Source organism: Hypanus sabinus, chromosome 25 (genome assembly GCF_030144855.1).
Source record: "Hypanus sabinus isolate sHypSab1 chromosome 25, sHypSab1.hap1, whole genome shotgun sequence".
Lineage (NCBI taxonomy): Eukaryota > Metazoa > Chordata > Chondrichthyes > Myliobatiformes > Dasyatidae > Hypanus > Hypanus sabinus.
This window is the reverse complement of record NC_082730.1, coordinates 28,262,081-28,282,039: the sequence shown is the minus strand read 5'-3', so window position 1 is coordinate 28,282,039 and position 19,959 is coordinate 28,262,081. Positions and strand designations below refer to the sequence as shown.

The following is a 19,959-nucleotide window of genomic DNA, read 5'->3' as shown; positions in this document are numbered from 1 at the left end:
TCCTGTTCTAATATCATCCACCTATCCTAATAAATATCTACAACAATGCATTTCAAGATCTTGATAAGTTCCAATGAGCTTTAGATCCATTTGAATCTGATGCTTCAAATTAAATCACTGTAGAAAAACATGGCCCCAGCTGAGACACCGTAAACTTCTGAAAAAAAAACAAGGAAACAAATAGTCAGGCAGCCCGGATTTGATGGCATTTGCTGAGAGAACTGAAGGGAATTTCTTACAAATTCTGTTTATTTTTGGATAAGAAAGCTGAGGTGCCCCTGTTTAAAAACTCATCCAAAAAAATCATGAAAACATCAACAACAATATGGCCAAGTGCACTAAAGCAGTTTATGGGGGCATTATCAATCAAAACTTGACATCAAACCATTGAAGGAAATTGTAGTACCAAAAGCTTGATAATGGAGGCAGGTTTCATTGAGCATCTTGACAAAGGAAATAGAGGAGAGGTATTGACTGCATTAAGTTTGCTGAAGGCATGGCTGAACTGATGTGTGAAAGACTGAGGGTAAAGTGGCGGCGCAGAATTCTCCAGAAAATCAGAGATAAGGAAGTGCTGATGCCTTGGAGGAAATTTTAATTAAGGATGGAATTCTTAAGATCTAGGCTTTGCTCTATCAGGTTCCAATTTGTTAACAAGCACAGGATAAACGGTTGAACAGAAGTGAGCCAAGGTTTCCCAACATGGCATCCACGGACCCTCGGTCAATGACACAAAAAAGGCTGGGAACCCCTGAGTGACAATGTTACCAATGAAAGGAGCATGACATAAAGCATTGATCAAAGTAGGGAACAATCAGTTCATTTCAACTCAACTTAATTTTCCATGAAGCAATTAGTTAAGTCAGTTAATTACTTAAATCAGTTAATCATTTTCATGTAAATTACTGTCATGCTCCAGGAAACAGCGTTTCCATGGACCAGCATGGGAGGGGCAAACTGAAGATACACTGCTGACGGCTCTTTTGGTTTCGGGCCACAAAAGCAGGGAGGTTTGAGCACAGTTCCAAACATGGATGTATGAAGCTTTACTTCCCACCAACCTGATGGAACTTACATTCTAATTAGCAGGAAGTTGCTGGAATTATCAACACTGTAAATTCTTCAAAAACATTAGAAATGATATTCTGTAAGTTTTTGATTTACTGAAACAAAAAAAAGTAACATTAAACTAGACTGCTTCCTGACATTGACCTAGCTTGCTTACCCTAGTGCATTCCAAATGCCCTCACATCTGAATTCTGTATTTGTAATAAAATAATCTCACAAGTAACTAACTTTACTTTGAGAAATCAAGTTGAATTTTCTGACAGGAGTGTACATGTCAAATGTATGTTTTGATTAAAAACAGTTTCATTAAATAATCACGGAATAACTACTGAACATCTTATTATAAAAGCCAAGTCTCTTGTCAAAACTTGTGTGAAATATTTCAGAACTGTGCAATATGCAGCTGTTTATGTTCAGGCCAAATTCTAATGTATTTTTTGAAAAATATGTCCATTTCATTGAGTAATATATTCTCAATAAATATCACTATGAAATTCATCTCTCTTAGGACTAGTGCAGATTTCTTTGAACTTGTATTTTTGTTTCTGAGGATGTGAGCATCACTGGCAGATACAATGGCCTGTTGCTCAGGGCATCAGACCCTTAGTAGGAACCACTGGATTTCCTCTTAGGTGAAGTTTAAAGTGACACACACAAAATGCTGGAGGAACTCAGCAGGCCAGGCTGCCTCAATGGAAACGAGTAAACAGTTGATGTTTCAGTCTGAGAACCTTCATCAGGAAAATAAGGAGAAGTCAGATAAGAAGGTGGGTTGGGTGGGGAGGAAGAAGTACAAGGTGTTCGGTGAAACCGGGTATAGGGGAGGGTGAGCTGGGAAGTCGACTGGTGAAAGAGATAAAGGGCTGGGGAAGGGAGGAATCTGATAGGAGAGGATAGAAGACCATGAAGAAACGGGAGGAGGAGGAGCACCAGAGGGCAGGCAGTTAAGGAGATAAGCTGAGAGAGGAAAACAGGAAAGGGGAATGGTGAAGGGGAGGAGGGGGAGCAGTTATGAGAAGTTCGTGAAATTGACACTCATGCCGTCGGATTGGAGGCTACCTAGACGAAATATAAGATGTTGAGTCTCCAACCTGAGCATGGCCTCATCGTGGCAGTAGAGGGGGCCAAGGACTGACAAAGTTAGTCCACGGTCAAGTCTGATACAGCTTTCTGCCTCAGAGGAGTTGCCTCAGTTCTGTGAGCTGCTTAAGGGTAAGTATGACAAGATTCCTGTCCTGAGCACAGCTGAGAACCAAATGAGCTTTGGCAACCATTTCAACCCAACCTCTCTACAGCACAGTCCCATATGATCAGTTCACATACTGTAATATCATGCTCCACTGTTGTCCATCCTTTTCAAGAGATGATCAACACTCTGCATTCTTTTCCTGCTCTACAGGACCTGGCTCCTGCCGTCTACAGTGAATAACATCTACAATTGAAGCCACATGACTATTGTAAAATCAGCTAATCATTTGTTTGATTTGCAGCAATTGTAATGGGTTGTCCAACCAAAATTCTCAAATTATTTTACCATTTTTACAAAGGAAAATTATATTCACACCTAAGTGTCCTAAGTAACTTTACAGTCAATGAAGATACGTCTGCAAAGTAGTCCTTGTTGAAATGTGGACAATTCATGCATAGCAAATTCCAACATAGCATTAGGTAAGGGATTCCCAACCTGGGGTCCATGGAGCTATTAGTTAACGGCAAGGGGTCCATGGCATTAAAAAGATAGGAAACCCTGCATTAGGTGGTAATGCACAGATAAAGTGAGGTGTTCATCTTAGCCGAAGGGTGCAAAATGGCCAGGACTGTTTTCACAATTTTGTATTTGTTAGACCTCTGATGACATTGAAAAAAACAAAGGAGGGTTGCAAGACTAAATTATTGTGCTTGTTCTCCATGTTCATGAAACACTCTTGACCTTGCAGGATGCACTAATTGTGCAAAGAATTAAGCATCTGACATTGGATGAATACATCAGAGCCACAGAATTTACTTTTTCCAATGCCTTATGCCAGTTTTTTTTTTGAGTTAGTAGGGATGGTTTTGGAGACAGAGAGGGGAATTAAGGGTCAGATTAGGTTTTAGGGACAAGGGTGTGGAGGAGTTAGAGGTCAGGCCAGGTTCTAGCCCTCTGCTCCATGCTCCACATTTGAAGGTCAACAACATGGATGAGTGGTAAAGGACTCTAGGCTCTGCTCCATGTGTGAAGGAACGCAATGTGGACATGGGTCATGGGACATCTGGAGTCCAAGCCTTTGCTCTGCACTCAGAGGTTAGCAACATGGATAGGCATCAAGGGATGTGGAGCTGGCCCAGGACGATGGAGCCCTGTATTGGATGTCCAAGCAGGAAGCAAGAGGGGGCACAAGGGTCGGTCAATTGGCAAGTGTGGAGTTCGAGCCTGGGGTCCTGTCATTGGCTTGCCCAGGGGTCAATACCAAAGATCGAAGCCTGATGGTGAATCAGAATTCCAGAACTTCAAGCCCGATAGCTGAAATCTGGAGAATGGAGCCCTGAAGCCTGTCCTGCAGATGGAGGACTGCTTGTATGTGTGGGTGGGTGGGTGCCTTGTTCTGCTGTTGCTGTTCTGTTGCTTGTTGTATTCTGTTTTGTTGTGCTTTCTGTTGTTCTGCCAAGCCGTGTTGGCACCGGAATGCATGGAGACATTTTGCAGGCTGACCCTAACATCCTTAGATGTGCTGGATACCAATGCAAGCAATGCATTCTTTATTAGTTTCCCCTGTATGTATGATAAGTAAATCTGCATTGGTAGTAATGTAGTAATTTGCTTATAAGTGAACAAATCTCTCTTGTGCCATCACGAGGAAATCTGCAGATGCTGGAAATTCAAACAACAACACACACAAAATGCCGGTGGAACACAGCAGGCCAGGCTGCATCTATAAGGAGAAGCACTGTCGACATTTCGGGCCGAGACCCTTCGTCAGGACTATGCTCGGAAAGAACGCCATGATTCAGCTGAAGTACTACAGGTGACTCATTTCTTTATTCACAGAATAAATACCTTTGATGACTTTAACACAGGTGTGGGACAGTCAACAGCTGGAACATCTTGAATCAAAATGCTTGAGGACAGCGACCAAATCAACTGTCTAACAGAAGAACCGTGAAAGTCCCATGTTCAGCCAAAACTTATTAAATCTGTGACCCAAACGATTTTCTTCTCAAATTAATTTGCATTCCTGATATTTGCCTTGGATCTCACAAATTGGACCTCAAAAGGAGTTGTATGTCCCACAGGCCATTAGCCAAAGTAAATGGACACGCATTAACATTCTTGTTCCAGGTCCAAAATAATCAATTGGAAGTCCATCAAATGTTTCTACTGTATCATATGCGAAGCTCACATATGGGCAATTTATTCTTGTTCAGCTTTGAAGTGTTCATCATTATAGCTATTAGAATGTTATTCTGAATATCATGAGTAATGAGCGTCACATTCATTATTCAGATGTCCAGCTTTCATGGGATTATAAGTGAAGCAGCATTTTCTATAGATCTGCTCACAAAAAGATACCAATGTGATCGGTAGCATTTTCATATTTCAAGATTGTCAAGGCAGAAAATTATGTTCATATTTCCCAGAACAGTGATTTCGATGTAGTATGAAATACCACACCGTTTGCTTATTTTTCAAGGGAGAGCGGGAAGAAAGAAAATCTCAGCACTTTAGGCTCCTACCAGGAACTTCTCAGCTTTTGATATTTAGCCATCATGAACAAAAAACTCATTAAATTTATTCATTAAAAAATATATATTTAAATGATTTCACCTTTTTGATGCCCAGAAGCTTTCACATGTATCATGCACGTTAAGTCAAACTCAAATGCAAAGTAAATTTATTGTTAGAATACCTATGCATATGCTGCTATCTTGAGATTCATTTTCTTGCAAGTATTTACAGAAAAATAAGGAAATATAATAGAATTTATGCAAAACTGTACATAAGCAAAGACTGACAAAGAATGTTGAAAAGAAGACAAATTGTGTAAATAAAAAATAAATTATACTAAGGACACGAGTTGTAGAGTCCTTGAAAGTGAATCTGTAGGTTATGGAATCCATTCAGAGTTTTGTCGAATGAAGTTACCCATGGAGGGACCTGATGGCTGTGTGAGCCTAAAGCAACTGTACCTCCTGCTATACTCCTGGTAGTAATGAGGAGAAAGCATAGTCTGGATGGTGGGGGTCCTTAATGATGGATTCATTTTTGTTGTAGCAACACTCTATATAAAAAGAATTATAGAATCAAAGAACACTACAGCTCAGGAACAGGCCCTTTGCCCCATCTAGTCCATGCCAGACCATTAGTTCCATTGACCTGCACCTGGACCATTAGCCCTCCATACCCCTCCCATTCATGTACCTATCCAAACTTTTCTTAAATGTTGAAAGCGAACCCACATTCCCCCACTTTGCACTGACAGCTCATCCCACACTCTCATCACAGTCTGAGTGAAGAAGTTCTCCCTCAGTCAATGTGCTCAACGGTGGAGAAATCTTTGCATGTGATGCATCCACTGCACCCTCTGAATCAAAAAAAAGAGTAACTGTATTTCCGAGAATACCTCATTTTCACCATCTCCACTTCTACACCCTTTCAGTTCATACTGTTGTGATCTTGTTTCGCTTCAGCACTGCTGGAACACTGACTTCTTGCTGGGTTTTGCTAGCTGCTCACTGATGTTGGCCTCGCAATAGTACACGCACACGCCGACACTCTTCAGAAACGATTTTGAAGAGACCTTCCAAACCAATTGTCTTTTCCCTACCCTGAAAACGTTAAGTCCAACTATATTTTATTTAGATTTTTCATTACCACTTTATCTCCTCAATCACCAGTTATAATCCATTCCAACCATTTACACTTTCCTTATACCATCAACCTTTTGGTCAGGTCCATTCCCACATTCTACTTCCACACATTTTATTTTTTTTTCTTTCTTTAATACGGTTCCCATCCCAGGCTTTGTTCCCAAATATAAAGTGTTCATCTCAAGCATCTTCCAGTTTTGCTGAAAGTTAGTCAACCCACACAACTCACTCATTTGTTCCCTTAACCTGTCAAGAGTTTAGATTTTGTAATCTTATGTAGTTTTTTTGTCTATGGGAAACATTCAAAAATTCCCCAATGATGAATAAAGCCATAGAATTTTATTTTTTTCTCTTCTACATGTATTCTTCAGAGAATATGCCAAGAGTGTTCATAAGGAGCAGATGTGCATATCCCCGAAGACTACTTTCCATGGGAGTTTAAAACAGCTGTAAGATCTTTAGTTAATCTCATCTGCAATACAGTAAGATTTCCAGAGCCATCATACAAGTGATAAGCGATATATAACAATCGGTGGATTTAGAAAATTCTACCGCTGTCCATCACTTGTTGCTCCTGCGATTGCTGTTGCAATTTTCATTCAGCAAGCTGATCTCTGGAACCAAAATAAGACTGAAATTTATCCGCCTGACAGCAGCATAACTGTTATATATGGTCGCTCCTTGCTGTGAATTGCTGATTAATTAAACAATGTGGATTAGATATTGCAGCGTCTATGTTTTTACTAAACAAACTCTGCACAAAGCTAATCACTGGAACAAAAATAAGACTGAAATGTCTTCCCCTGACAACACAACAGCATAACTGTTATGTGTGGCTGCTCCTTGCAATGAATCGCTGACTAATTAAACAATGCGGCTTGATGTTCACGGAAGATTCATATGGTAATTAGCTATTTCCTGGATAATCATTAAAAGTAGCAGTGATGTTTGATGCGGGGAAGACAAAGGCAATTTATGACCAGCTGCGAGCACTAAGCAGTGCTGTCATGAGAAGATCACTAACTGCTTTCCTTCAATTAACATAATCCTTTCAACTAAACAAATTCCATATGCCATGGAAGATAAATGAATGAGTGATTGACAGCTCCTTCGGCAACACAGCGCTCATTGTGTTTGTAAATAAAAATCTCAAGACCAACCAGGCTTTTCCATCCAACTTATTTTAGGAACAGTGTGAGTGGAAAAATATTTTGTGGCTCTGTGAACCGAATACGTTCTCAGTTCTTATAGCGATGATAGCAAACTCTGTGTTTGTTACAGATGTGTGTATTTGGAGGAATTGTCTTATTTTGAAAGTTCAGTTTATTCCTTGGGCAGATTTTTTAAAGCATGTAAAACAGAATTAGTGCATACTTTAATTTAATACCTAATACCATTGACATCCCTATGGTTCCTTTTATTGGATATATTTATGATGTATGTATCAGTTCATGGCATAAATAGAATAATTTGACTTTCTTTGTGCAGTAAAGGTCACGGTACCCCTGTTCTGTCAGTAACAACCTTACATTAAAATTCACATACATACCTCCTTCCTCCAGAACTATACCAGATGCCAAATGTCTAGTATCTGTCAGATACGTAGATTGCATTGCTCTGGAGAACAAGTATTTGGAGAAAATTCTGCATAACTTTGATTTATTACAGCAACTCTGGGCTTCATTTAAAGCTGCATATAAGGTACTGAGCTTTAAAGGTTATCTTCTTCATTGAGAAATTGGAGATCTAAAATATAAAATCTCAAACATACGTATCTGGTATTCACAAAAAATAAACTAAACCTCTCTTGTGCTACACTCTGGTGAAGTCGCACAAAGAGAGAGACAGAGTGCGTGAGAAAGAGAGTGTGTGGGAAAGAAAGAGACAGCGTGCGTGAGAAAGGGAAAGTGTGTGAGAAAGAGAGACTCTGAGGGAGGGGAAAGGGGAGGGAGATGGTGGAGTGTGGACAGGGAGGGAGAGAAGGGTTGAAGGCTTGAGGAGGAGAGGGGAGGGGGAGAGGTAGAGGAGGAGGAAAAAGGAGAGGAGAGAGGGACAGAGAGAGAAAGAGAGAGTTGTGACATCAATAACAGCAGCAAATGTTTCTTCTGCATAATTATTGCCATGGCGTCTATAGTTGAGATGAAGGTCACTGCAGCAAATCCAATAATGAATACCCAATAATCTATTTCCCAATGTGGCTTAAAAAGCAAAGGGAATGTAAATGGTGTGTGTGTGTAACATACAGAGAGAGACATACCAACAGACAGAGAGAGCAAGAGAGGCATTTAGACAGAGAGAGTGACATGTAGAGAGAGAGGCAGACACAGACAAAGAGAGAGATGGAGAGACATACAGACAGATACAGAGAGAGATAGTGACAGAGAGAGAAAGTGAGGGAGAGAGAGAGAGAGAGAGAGAGAGAGAGAGAGAGAGAGAGAGAGAGAGAGAGAGAGAGAGAGAGAGAAGTGGGAAAGACTCAGAGAGAAAAAAAGGGGGAAGAGAGACATACAGAAAGAGAGAGAAAGAAAGAGAAAGAGAGAGAAAGAGAGAGCTGATGTTTAATTATAAAAGGAGAAAGGAAAAAGTTTACTCTATCCTAACCTTGACAGGTTTGTTACAGACCCATTCATTTTTATTTTTGTTTAAAAGGGGTGCAGAAATTTACATTATGTTAATTTCTAACATTGTTCTTCTGATCTGTAGCCCAAAAAACCTCATAAAAGTGGCTTACAATTTAAAGATTGAGAACAGCTTGCATTATATTTTTCCCTTAAAGACAAGATATAGAGAAACTAGCTTGTCAGATTACAGTAAATATTTCATAAATTAATGGTCACCATTCCTTAGAAAAAGCAAATATTCAAATTCAAGTTTATGTAAATTCTTTACTTCTATTTTGTAAGTTAAATAATGCTATAATTTGTTTTTTTTAAATTAAAATAATGAAGGTTAAACGTTTAAGAAGTAGTTCATATAACGAGGTAACACATGTCAAGATGTGTATAAGTAGAGCTTTTATTCTGGTGTAGAACTGAAACATTGCTTCCATGGTTTAAAAAAACAATGCACCCACACCTTATGACCTATTTCTGTCAGCAGATCATTATGCTACTTCTGAATTTATTTTATCCATTTAAAAAATAAAAGTAATAAATATGATTTAAACTAGTCACGTTTTCAGCAGCAGCTGAAGACAAGGTGAGGAAAGAACAGTTGAAATCAAGCATGAATGTTCCGTGTGAAGAAGCCAGGCTTTATGCATATTTAAGACAGACCACTGCCTTTTTTACAGTTACCTCCAGGCAGTTTGCCTTCAGCACCTTCATCAAATTCATTACAGTTCTCTACTTGAAACAGATCTTAGTCACTTACTGCTTCTGCTCTTCACAAAGCATCTGCTCCATCTCTAATTCCACATCTCTAATTCAAACATTGACTAGAAAGCTAATAATTCCAGTGGCTCAGGGATTGTTTATGCCAATTGGTATCTCACACTATAAAAGGTAAATGTAAAACTTGTAATCTTCTTCCCAGGAAGTGAGAGTTTGTCACTTGTCCAAATTTATATACAATTGCACTTACAATTTTGCTTTGAGGAACTTACTGGAATCTTCAAGACTGGAATTAGTAGCATTACTAAATCATTATTTGATATCTTTGAGGTAAATTTACACAAAACCTTTGTGAATCTTTCAGTTTTATAGAGTTTAATTAAAGCTTGAATGGCAATTCAGAAAAATTTTAGCTGAAATTATAACCATATGCATCTTGTGTCAAAATAATTACATTCTCATGTTACTTGTCAGAAACACAGTGTCTTGCTGGCTTTTCCAAGCTTAACAGCAAAGAAAATAAGGTTGATATTATTCTAGATGTTAAAAAAGACCTTGAAATATCTGACACATATAAAACTTTTACCTTTGTATGAGAACTTCAGGCGAGGTTTACTTTGCTTCCAGGCACCATTCACCGGTAAAAGGGTAAAGAAAACAATACAACAGCACAGAGCAGTAACCCTTGGAGTAGGAAACTTGTTTCTGTAATCCCTTTCTCCAATTAGAATTATACACTCCATGTTACAAGTCTACAGCATTACTCCAATGCACACCAGTCCCACTGAATACCAATTCAATTCATTACAGTTCACTGCTGAAATAGTTCTGAAACTAATAGTGGGAGTGGCGATACTGCTGCCAATCAGTCTCCAACAATTTGCATGAGTTCCAAAAGGAACAGACAAGGAAGGAGTGGTTTTGGCAGAGCCAAGCACTGCAAAATTATCCCTGACAGTGTTGAAGCCTGCAGAACAATAACCTGTATTAATTCAAGAAAACTTTTAAGATATTCACAATTGATAAAGATCAGACGATAAGCATCAGTTATTTAATACCTTCTTTCAGATTAGACTTGATATTCAATTAAGACAATCAAGTTTATCATTAATATATTGTGCAGATTAACTGTAAATTTTATGAATGAAGTATATTTTGGAAACAGATCAGTTTCTTTGGAAAAATCTGTTACTGCCATACTATGATTTGGAAATCCCCGCAGCATGGAATCTGGCTTACAAGCTGAACTTTCCCATGTTCCACACAAATGCAAAGAGGTCCCATTCCCTTTACTCTCTTGATTTTCACTGGTGCTCTAGCGCTCGTGCTTCCTTGAAATCCACTGGTGCACTGATTCTTCAGTAGAAAATTAAGGCTCTACTGTGCAGCTTCTTTAAGAAAGTATGAATGAAAAGTGTGTCAGGTTATCAGAGTCATGGAGTGACACAGAATGGAAACAGGCACTTTCACCCAACTTTCCCTGCCCACCTCGGTAACCATGAAGTAAAACCTATTTATTGCTAGTAAGGACGGAAGTAAAAAGATAGGCCTGAGATACTAGTGCAGGAAGCAGGGATTCAGGTCCTTGGGATCTCTTCAGGAAGTGCATTAGATCTGGAGACTGAGACTTAACAGCCAGGACAAAAACATGGCTGAGAGAAAGGCAGAACTGGTTCCAGGACACAAGCATGACAGAAGGACAAGTGAGAGGTGAGGGGGTGTTGCCTTTTGACATGGGAGGACATTACAGCAGTGTTTAGAATGGATGTTCTTGTGGGTTGGGTAATTTTCCAGTGAGGTAATTTGGTTAGAACTTAGAAACAAGAAGGGGAGGGCCACTTTGAAGGAATTGTGTGCTTCAGGGATTGATGCTGGGTCCATTATTATCCATCATCTTTATCTTTGATCTTGATGATAATGTAGTAACCTGAATCAGCAATTTGCAGATGACATCAAGATTGGAGGTGTGGTGGACAATGAGGAAGACTATCAAAGCTTGCAGTGGGATTTGGACTAGCAGGAAGAATGGGCTGTAAAGTGTCAGATGGAATTGACGCACCATCAATAACTCTCGGAGACGTGAGGCGAGATATAGGCTTTTATTGGCTGGAAGAAAGAACAAGCAGCAATTGACCACTACACTACATCCTGGAGACTGAGGCCGGGGCTGTGCCTCCAATCGCCTTTATACCGGGGTCCGTGGGAGGAGCCACAGGAGCAGTCAGCAGGGGGGCGTGTCCAGACAGGTATATGTAGTTCACCACAGGAATTTAATGCAGACAAGTGTGAGGTGTTCTACTTTGGGAGGACAAACCACATTAGGACTTGCACAGTGAACGGTAGGGCACAGAGGAGTGCGTTAGAACAAAGGGATCTGAGAATACAGATCCATAATTCCTTGAAAGTGGCGTCACAGGTAGATAGAGTCATAATGAAAGCTTTTGGCACAATGGGCTTGTTCACTCACTCAGAGGGTAATGAGCGCGTGGCGCAAGCTGCCAGTGGAAGTTAGAAATTTACATATGTTTTCTGACTTGCTATTAATTCCAACATTTTCCTATTTGTTTCAGAATTAAGTTTCTGCAGTCTTTGATTTTATAAAGACCACCGGCTAAATCTCTTGACCAGACCCAAACATACATTATAGTGATCCTTCCTTATACTGTATTTGAAAATCATATTATCCGTTGGTTAGAAAAGCTCCCAAATTCCCCCTCACACTCCTAATTTCCCAACCTACACTCCCTAGCATTTCAATCCTCATCAATACCGAAATTGTTCTTGGATCAAACCCCTTTTAAACTCCTGATAGCTTCTCAAAACCACGAGATAATGATAAATAACAGAGGTCATCGAGCTGTCCCTTTGACTTCATCCATCCAAAAAGATCCCACCGCTTCTCCATTGCTACATGTAAATTATTTCACACGATGTTGAAATTATAGAAGATTTATAACAGAGAAAAAGGCTATCATGCCTCCATTTGATCCGTACAAGCTGAAAAAGAACTATTCAATCTAATCCCAACTTTCTATACTAATTCTGGAATCTTGCAAGTTATACTTGTTCAAATATATGTACTTCTAAGTATATTATAAATGTGATGAAGATTTCTTCCCCTACCAGCGACTTCCAAACCCCAGTCACTCTCCAGGAGAGAAAACAAAAATCCTCATTGCTTTTCTCATTCTCCTACCAATAACTTGAAATCCATTTTTTTACATTTCTACAGAAGGAAATACATAATTTCTATTTATTCTATGTAGGTTCCTCAGTTTTAGACATGTTAGTCAAGTTTCCCCCCCCCCCCCCCCCAGCCGCTTCTTTACCCGAGACAACAGTCCTGGCCTGTCCAATCTTTCCTCATGTTTGCAGCTTTCCACTCCTGACTAGACCCTCACACATCTAGTCTGCACTCTCTCCAGTGAAGGCGCATCTTTCGTGCAAATCTGGTGACTGGAACTGAAGGTGATACTCAAGCTCTGACCTAACTAGTTCTTGCTACTTCATGCACAAACTCCCAAGTATGTTCTTTGCCTCACTTAAGAATGGAAAGCATGCTGTGTGTCCTTTTAGCCACGTTATCATGTTGTGTGTGTCTGCTAAAGTCCCTTTGCCCTTCCACATTATTGAATATCCTACCAGTTATTGTATATTACTTTATTCTACGGCATCTCCCAAAAGTACTACCCCACACTGGACTAAATTCTGTTTGACAATTTGGTGTCTAGTCGAGTTAGATAATGTACATCTTCCCACAAAGAAAAAACTTTCCACCTTACTATTAATCATTAGGCCAATATTTCTGTGACAATTGAAAACTATTTTTATTATGCTCCCAAGAGGAAGTCCAGATCAGTAACATATGTTACAAAAACAAAGGGAGGAAGTACCAACCCAGTGGAACACCACTGGTATCAGCCTTCTAGCCGTTAACCAGGACTTTTGTCTGTATATAAATACCTATTCAATGTGCATTGCATGAAGAGCTCCATAACAACCATCCTAAATTGAGTATTCACTAGCCTGAACCTGAAACAGTTTAAGTTAAAACAATATTCTAAAGTTACCTGTTCTATTCCCTCAAGTATCCCTCTGATCATGAAAACATTTTCTCTATTTCAATATTTGAACTCCTCCATTCCAAATATTACAAAAGGCGTTAAGAAAACCTTAAAGACTGTTACTTAATGCCTGAGAGGCAACAGCATTGCCAGAGTCTGCATTTTTACCCTCAAGAAGGTCAAGGGCAAGAGGCACATGGGAACAACACCACCTCGAGGATATCCTACTCAAACACTGTATTGCCTTGGATACATATATTATTCCTTCATCATTACTTAGCCTAAATCAGATGATCCTAACCTTTTTTATGCCATAGATCCCAGGTTCGGAACCCCTGGTCTAAATTCTTGAATTCACTGCCCAACAGCATTGTGGGAGTAGTTTATTCTGCAAGGTTATAGTGGGTCAAGAACTCAGCTGCCCATCATCTTCCCAAAGGCAAATCAGGCAGTACTTACAGTTGTACTGCAGACGGAGTTGCTCTGAAAGATGGGATACAATCATCTCAGTCGTGTACTTCATTATGTGCTGTTACTTCCTCAGGGCTTTTTCATTGTAGCCAAGCTTTGTAGGTAGCTTTGTTGAATTATTCAGTGTTATCTTAATGTGAATTTTCAAAAGTTCAAATTTCAATGTAAATTTTTTACCAAAGTACATATATGCCCCCATGTACTTTCCCTGAGATTCATTTTCTTGCAGGTGTTCTCAGTAAATACAAAGACACACAATAGAATCAATAAAAATGCACACAAGTACAAACAACCAATGTACAAAAGACAATAAACGGAGCACATACAAAAACAGGTTTAAAAAGTAATAATAGTAAGTGTCAAGAACGTGAGTTGTAGAGCCCTTACAAGTGAGTCCACAGGTTGTCCATAGGTTGTGGAATCAGTTCAGTGTTGGGATGAGTGTAGTTATCCCCTCTGGTTCAAGACTCTGATGGTTAAGGAGTAATAACTGTTCCTGAACCTGGTGGCGTGGGACCTAAGTCTCCTGTACCTTCTGCCTGATGGTGGCAGTGAGAAGAGAGCATCATCTGGATGGTGGGGGGTTCTTGATAGATGCTCCATTCCTGGAATAATGCTCCTTGTCAAAGTGCTCAATGGTGGGGAGGGCTTTACCTGTGATGGAACTGGATTGTATCCACTACTTTTTGTAGGCTTTTCTGTTTCATGGCATTGGTGTTCCCATTCCAGGCCATGATGCAGCCAGTCAGTCTACTCTCCACCACGTGCCTGTAGAGATTTGTCAACATTTTAGACGACATCTTGAATCTGTGCAAGCTTCTAAGAGAATAGCGGTGCTGCCATACCTTCTGGATGGGACTCAGAACAGATCCTCTGGAATGATAACGCCAAGGAATTTAAATTTGTTGACTCTCCTCCTATGATCCCCTGATGAGGACAGGCTCATGGATTTTTGGTTTCCTTCCCCTGTTGGTGATTAATTAGCTCTTTTGGTTTTGCTGACATCGAAGTTGTTGTGCTACCATTCAGCCAGATATTCATTCTCCCTCGTATATGCTGATTCATCACCAACTTTGATTCAGTCAACAACAGTAGTGTTATTTGCAAACTTGAACATGGCATTCGAGTTGTACTTAGCCTCATAGTCATAAGTATAAAGTGAGCAGAGCGGAGCACAAAGCAAACAGCATTGTGATCCAACTACATTGATGGTGATTGCGGAGGAGATGTTGTTGCCAATCCAAACTGACTGGGGACTGCAAGTGAGGAAATTGAAGATCGAATTGCACAAGGAGATATTGACTGCTAGGTTTTGAAGCGTGTTGATTAGTTTTGAAGGGATGATAGTATTGAATGAAGAGCAACCTGATGTATACACCTTCACTGTCCAGATGCTCCAAGGCTGAGTGAAGAGCCAATGAAATGCATCTGGAATAGACCTGTTCTAACAGTAGGGTAAGTGGAGCAGATCCAAGTGGCATCTCAGGCAGGAGCTAATATGCTTCATCGCTCTCCTCTCAGAGCACTTTATTACAGTGGATGATTATTACTACTTGATGATAGTTACTGAGGCAGGTTACCATGTGTTTGTTGAGCACTGGTGTAATTGAAGCCTGCTTGTCTAACCTCACATTGCTGAAGTGAGAGGTTAAAGGTTGAACACTCCAGCCAGCTGAATTGCACAGGCCTTCAGATCTCAGTCAGGTACCCCGTCCAGACCAGATGCTTCACCCTCCTGTAGAATCCTCTCACGTCAGCCTGAGAGACTGTAATTACAGAATCATCAAGGGCAGAAAGCATTTGTGAAGGTGTCTTCATGTTTTATTAATCAAAGTGAGCATAAAAGCCATGAGCGGATCTGGGAGCAAAGCCTTGTTGTCACGTATGTCACTCTTTGGAAAGCAAGCTAATAGCTGGATATAGAGACTAGTAAAGGGAGAAGACAAATTAGTTTTCAGTAGTAGAAAAGGTGAGGGTTTGGAGCACATACATCGAGTATAAGGTGCAGAAAAAGGAGGGAAACACACATCCAACAGAGCCTTCAACATGATGGCCACCTTCTTGTATGGCTGCCTCAACTTGTGCATTAGAACTAAAGAACATACACACCAAGAGTGGCTATTTGTGGAGGCTCTAACTGTGCCTTGGCGTTATGAAGGATGGGTAACATTCTGTTCAGTGTGATATTGTTGCACCACTTCTTATTGGAAATCTTCTATAGAAAAACACTTTGGAGCAAAAGTCCATTAGACAATCAATAGCTCTCTGCTCTGCACTCACAACTGAGTGGCTAGGCACAGCTCAAGTGCTTTCTCTATATTCAGCCATGACTCCACTCTTGTTGGCAGAATTTCAGATAGCAACAAGTAGGCATAAAGGAGTGAGACAGATCAGCTGATTAAGTAGTGTCAGAACAACAAGATGACAGAATTGATTTTGAACTTCAGTAATGGGAATTTGGGAGAACACATGTCAGTCCTCACTCAGACGTCAGCAGTGGAAAGGGTGAGCAGTTTCAAGTTTCACATTTGGTCAGTCAAAGCGTGCATGAAAGGCATTGAGCTCATCTGGGAGTAAAACCATGTTTTCACACATGTCACTCATTGGAAAGCAAATCAATAGCTTGATATAGAAACTAGCAAAGGGAGAAACAAATTAGTTTTCAGCAGAAGAGAAGGTGAGGGGTTGGAGAACACACATCAGGTATAATGTGCAGAGAAAGGATGGAACCATATATCAAACAAAGCCTTGAAGGATCTTTCCTGGACCTAACACATTGATGAAATACGAAGAAGACATACTCCATTAGAAATGTGAAAGTATTTGGTACGGTATGTCATTGGAGATTCTAGCAAACTTCTACAGATGTATGGCGGAGAGCATTCTGACTGGTTGCATCCCTGACTGGTATGGAGGCTCCAAAGCACAAGATCTAAAGAGGGTGCAGAGAATTGTAGACTCAGCCAGCTCTATCAAGGGCAACTCTCCCTATATTGAGGACATCTTTGATGTCTCAAGAAGGAGGCATCCATCATTGTGGACCTTCGCCATGCCCTCTTTTCATTACTACCATCAGGGAGGAGGTACAAAAGCCTAAAGATGCACACACAATATGTTAGGGACAGCTTCTTCCCCTCAGCATTCAGATGTTTGACTGGTCCATGAACCCATGAATACTAATCCTCCTTTGCACTTATTTAATTATTTTTTTGTAACTTATAGTCATTTTTATGACTTGCACTGCACTGCTGCAACAAATTTAACGTCATATGTCGGTGATACTAGATCTGATTCTGAACCTGATTCTGAGCACAGCATGTCCTGCAGGGGTTGTCGGATCCGATGGGATGGTTTCTTGAGCATTTAATGGTTAATGCCATTTAACAAAACGCCTCGTTGCCAAAGCTCACCAAAAAGCACAAAGACCCTCAGTTGGTTGATCATGGGGGAATCCCTCTCCATCACCTTCTTCCTGAACATTTGGAGTTTCACTCCCAACTGGCAAGCTGCCCTGAACATGTTGAGTGGAGCACATATGACCTGATCATGCATTTCTTTATGGACTTTGAGTTTTGCCAAGAGCATCTGGACAAGAAAGCAATACACCTTCTTGAAACTTGTATCAAGTAGATGCATCACAGAGATCGCACAATGTTCCGGGAATACATGCAATGCCTATAAAAAGTATTCACCCCACCTCCCTTGGAAGTTTTCATGTTTTATTGTTTTACAACATTGAATCACTGTGGATTTAATCTGGCTTTTTTGATACTGATCAACAGAAAACTTCCGTGTCAAAGTGAAAACAGATCTCTACAAAGTGATCTAAGTGATCTAATATAAAACAAATAAAAATTGATTGCATAAGTATTCATCCCCTTCAAGCCAGTATTTAGTAAATGCACCTTTGGCAGCAATTTCAGTCTTGAGTCTGTGTCTCTATCAGCTTTGCATATCTGGACACTGCAATTTTTCTCCATTCTTCTTTACAATATTGCTCAAGCTCTGTCTGATTGCATGGGGATTGTGCCACAAAGTCAAGGCCACAAATTCTCAATTTAATTGAGGTCTGGACTCTGACTTGGCCATTCCAGGACATTAACTCTGCTGTTTTTAAGCCATTCCTGTGTAGCTCTGGCTTTATGCTTGGGGTCAATTGTCTTGCTAAAAAACAAATCTTTTCCCAAGTTGCAGTTCTCTTGCAGACCTCATCAGATTTTCACACAGTGTTTCCCTGTATTTTGCTACATTAATTTTACCCTCCATCTTAAAAAGCCTTTCAGGGCCTGTGACGGTGAAGCACCACCAGGCTTCATGGTAGGGATGGTGCATTTTTGATGAAGTGCGGTGCTTGGCTTATGCCAAACATAGCATACTGTATAGTCTGCTGGCCAAAAGGCTCAATTTTGGTTTCATCAGATGATAAAACCTTCTTCCAGCTGGCTTCAGTGTCTCTCACATGGCTTCTGGCAAACTCTAGCTGAGTTTTTTCAACAGTGGATTTCTCGGTGCCATTGTCCTATAAAGCTGCAACTGGTGAAGGTTTCACTTTGACATTGAGGAGTCTTTTTCTGTTGATCAGTGTCAAAAAAGCCAAATGAAATCTGCTGGAGTAAAGAAACGGAAAGAATATGGCGCTGTTGTAGATCTGCCTAGAGCAGGGCGTCCTCAAAATCTGAGTGACCGTGCAAGAAGAGGACTAGAGTTTGCCAGAAGATATGTGGGAGACTCTGAAGTCAGCTGGAAGAAGGTTCTAAGGTCTGATGAAAACAAAATTGAACTTTTTGCCCATCAAACCAAACACTGCACATAATCACAAACACACCATCCTTACTGCATCATGCTGTGGGCACGATTCACTGCAGCAGGCCCTGGGAGGCTTGTGAAGGTGGAGGGTAAAATGAGTGCAGCAAAACGCAGGGAAATCCTAGAGGAAAACCTGATGCAGTCCGCAAGAGAACTGCAACTTGGGAGAAGATTTGTTTTTCAGCAGCCAATGACCCCAAGCATAAAGACAAAGCTACATAGGAATGGCTTAGAAACAACAAAGTTAATTTTCTGGAGTGGTCAAGTCAGAGTCTAAACCTTAATCCAATTGAGAATTGGTGGCTGGACTTGAAAAGTGCTATTCGTTCATGATCCCCATGCAATCTGACAGAGCTTGAGCAGCTTTGTAAAGAAGAATGGGGAAAAATTGCAGTGTCCAGATGTACAAAGCTGATAGAGACCTCTCCACACAGACTCAAGGCTGCAATTGCTGCCCTAGATGCATCTACTAAATACTGACTTGAAGGGGGTGAATACTTATGCAACCATCTATCTTGTGTTTTATATTTGTAATTAATTTAGATCACTTTGTAGAGATCTGTTTTCACTTTGAAAAGAAATGGTCTTTTCCTGATGATCAGTGTCAAAAACCCCAAATTAAATGCACTACGATTCAATGTTGTAGAACAATAAAATATGGAAACCTCCATTGGGGAGGCATTGTGTAGTGAATATATTTTATAGGCACTGTACCATGACAAGCATTAGCTATTGGAAGATCATCAACTTGGTGCAAGGAATATTTTGGTCCATTCAAATCTTGTTAGTCTTTCATCTTAAGGAGGTCCAGAAGCAAATGCTGCTGACAGGGACACGCCAAGGGTATGGGAGTACCCATTGAGAGTGTATTAAACTTTGGTGCCTTTACCAAAGGGCTTAGTGGGGATAGAACACAGTTCAAGGTCAATGGACACTAAAGGCTGATTTATACTTCCATGTAGGCTCTACGCCATAGCCTACGCAAGTGGCCTACACTGTTGTGTGCATTTATACTTGTGTGTTGGTGTGTCTGAGTTGCTCTGCAATTCACCACCAAAACGTCAGTTGGCGGTGGGGTTTCGATGCCACTGTGTAGAGTTTCTTTGTGTACTTCAAACAATGGCAACTGAAACTGAGCGCATCATGTTGGAGTTGGAGCGAATAAATGTTGAGCAAGAGTTACTTTTATTGAAATTACTGCAATGTAGAAAAGAGAGAAGACGTCGGAGGAGATGGCGTGTACAACCATTGAACGGATTGAGGCAGAAGGAGGGTGAATTTCCTGTGCTTGTCCGCCCACTGAGAGACATGGATGGGGAAATGCATTTCAAATATTTTCGGATGTCAGCAGGTAGATTTGACAACTCACG

General features: G+C 40.4%; 1 protein-coding gene across 3 annotated transcripts in view; it reads right to left on the bottom strand.

The window, feature by feature from the left end:
* The window catches only part of LOC132381132 (semaphorin-3D-like), a 132,612-nt gene that overhangs the window by 82,996 nt on the left and 29,657 nt on the right, over nucleotides 1-19,959 (bottom strand). For 2 of the 3 annotated variants that reach the window (XM_059950395.1, XM_059950397.1), the window contains exon 1: nucleotides 9,835-10,043. The exons of the other annotated variant lie outside the window; for it this stretch is intronic. In XM_059950395.1, coding sequence (XP_059806378.1) covers nucleotides 9,835-9,991 — 157 coding nt within the window. In that variant the 5' untranslated portion in view covers nucleotides 9,992-10,043. Of the gene's footprint in view, nucleotides 1-9,834; nucleotides 10,044-19,959 lie in introns of those variants that run through there. 3 annotated transcript variants of the gene reach the window in all.